This window comes from Mchenga conophoros, linkage group LG20 (assembly GCF_057382185.1).
Source record: "Mchenga conophoros isolate Kocher_MC1m ecotype Shallow Benthic linkage group LG20, M_conophoros_male_GT1.1, whole genome shotgun sequence".
Classification (NCBI taxonomy): Eukaryota; Metazoa; Chordata; class Actinopteri; order Cichliformes; family Cichlidae; genus Mchenga; species Mchenga conophoros.
This window is the reverse complement of record NC_140545.1, coordinates 36997453-36998904: the sequence shown is the minus strand read 5'-3', so window position 1 is coordinate 36998904 and position 1452 is coordinate 36997453. Positions and strand designations below refer to the sequence as shown.

Below are 1452 nucleotides of genomic sequence, written 5' to 3'. Positions count from 1 at the left end.
CTCGGCTGCAGGTACGAGCCCCTCACTTCACCTCTGCTTGAAACAAGCTGTTTTAGCTCCTCCCCTTTAAGTCAACATGTTGCTCATTGGTGGTCATGTTTTTGGTCTATGGCTGGAAACGCTATAGAGGGGAATCAAAAGGTGCGATCAGTTTGTTTTGATTGGAGATGTGTTGATCAGAGCGCCGTTGGCTGGGTTTTCATGCTCAAACACTGATTGGACGTTGCTACAGACGACATTTTTCAGAGTGAGACGCTCCATTTCATAAATGAGAGCCCCGCAGAGAGAGAGATGTTACTGCTCTGGGTCCTCATCACAAACCCCAGGGTGGCTTATCATTTTAAAAAACGGGACAGCGATCCTGGGAAGACGAGTTATTACTGGGGCATCGTTTAAAACCAGTTTCATTGCATTTTTACACCAACTACCAGTCTGACCAGTTAGAGGGTGCAGTGAAGACCATGTAACGTCTGAGTCACAACAATAAGATGGGTGCATTAGTCATGAACCACATGTGCATTACATTTGACTGTTTCCCTGCTGAGGACAGTAAATGGTCCTGACGTAGGCCTACCTGACCCCCCTCCGTGCTTCGTCGCAGGGCTGCTTCCACCAGGACATGAATCCGTTACAGCGAGCTCATCATCATCACTTTGTTTGTTTTGCCCGCTCGCTCACTCAGCTCGACAGCATCGTGGCCTCGTTCACCTGACCTGTGCTAAAACAAGCTTCTTATTGTGAAGCAGAATCACTGCTGAGGAGACGCCTTTCCACGGAAGCACCAAAGCACTGCCAACAACACCATGCTGGTTATTACGGAGGGCAGTCTTTAATGCTTTCCCTGCCTGGCTGGAGCTGCCCTGCAGCCTGAGACTCAAACACACCTGTAACACACATGGATGCACCTCAGCGCACAGATGTTCCAGCTGTGACCTGGAATGCTGGAAAAAAGGAACACTAGTTTTTTCACAACTCTTAAAGAATATTTTAAAATGTGGATAAAAAGCTTTGTATGCAGCAGCTGATTTATGAGCTGCAGAGCTTCATCAGGGCTGAGCCCACACTGCCATCTACAGGAACACGGCCGCACTGCACCCGGCAGAATGAAGCGCGTACCAAACTGAAACCTGTTGGTGACGTGTATCTGCAGGTTTGGGTTTTATTTGTCATTCATTTTAATAACAAACTCCTGAAAAACGATTTTCAATTATTTGAAGCAGGTTGGCAGATTCAGAAGGAACCAGACGCCTTTAAATCCCTCTTCTCCTCCTCCTTATCCTCTTCATCGCCTCGTAGCCTCTCAGCAGAGCAGCGAAGACGCCAGCGACCGCTACGCTGACGCCCATCTGTGACCAAAGCAGCAGCCAAACTTTGAATACAAAGAAGCATTAAATGAACGTGTTCCAAACCAAACGTACCGCAAGGAGAGCAAAGGGAAAGATCTTCCTCTTC

General features: G+C 47.9%; 1 protein-coding gene across 2 annotated transcripts in view; it reads right to left on the bottom strand.

Moving 5' to 3' along the window:
- Positions 1–1136: 1136 nt before the first annotated feature.
- The window catches only part of tmem81 (transmembrane protein 81), a 2194-nt gene continuing 1878 nt past the window's right edge, over positions 1137–1452 (bottom strand). For both annotated transcript variants that reach the window (XM_085260007.1, XM_085260006.1), the window contains 2 exons: positions 1419–1452; positions 1137–1346 (listed from right to left, as the gene is read on the bottom strand). The exon at positions 1419–1452 is cut by the window's right edge and continues 160 nt beyond it. In XM_085260007.1, the coding sequence (XP_085116133.1) occupies positions 1251–1346; positions 1419–1452 (130 nt within the window). In that variant the 3' untranslated portion in view covers positions 1137–1250. The remainder of the gene's footprint in view (positions 1347–1418) is intronic.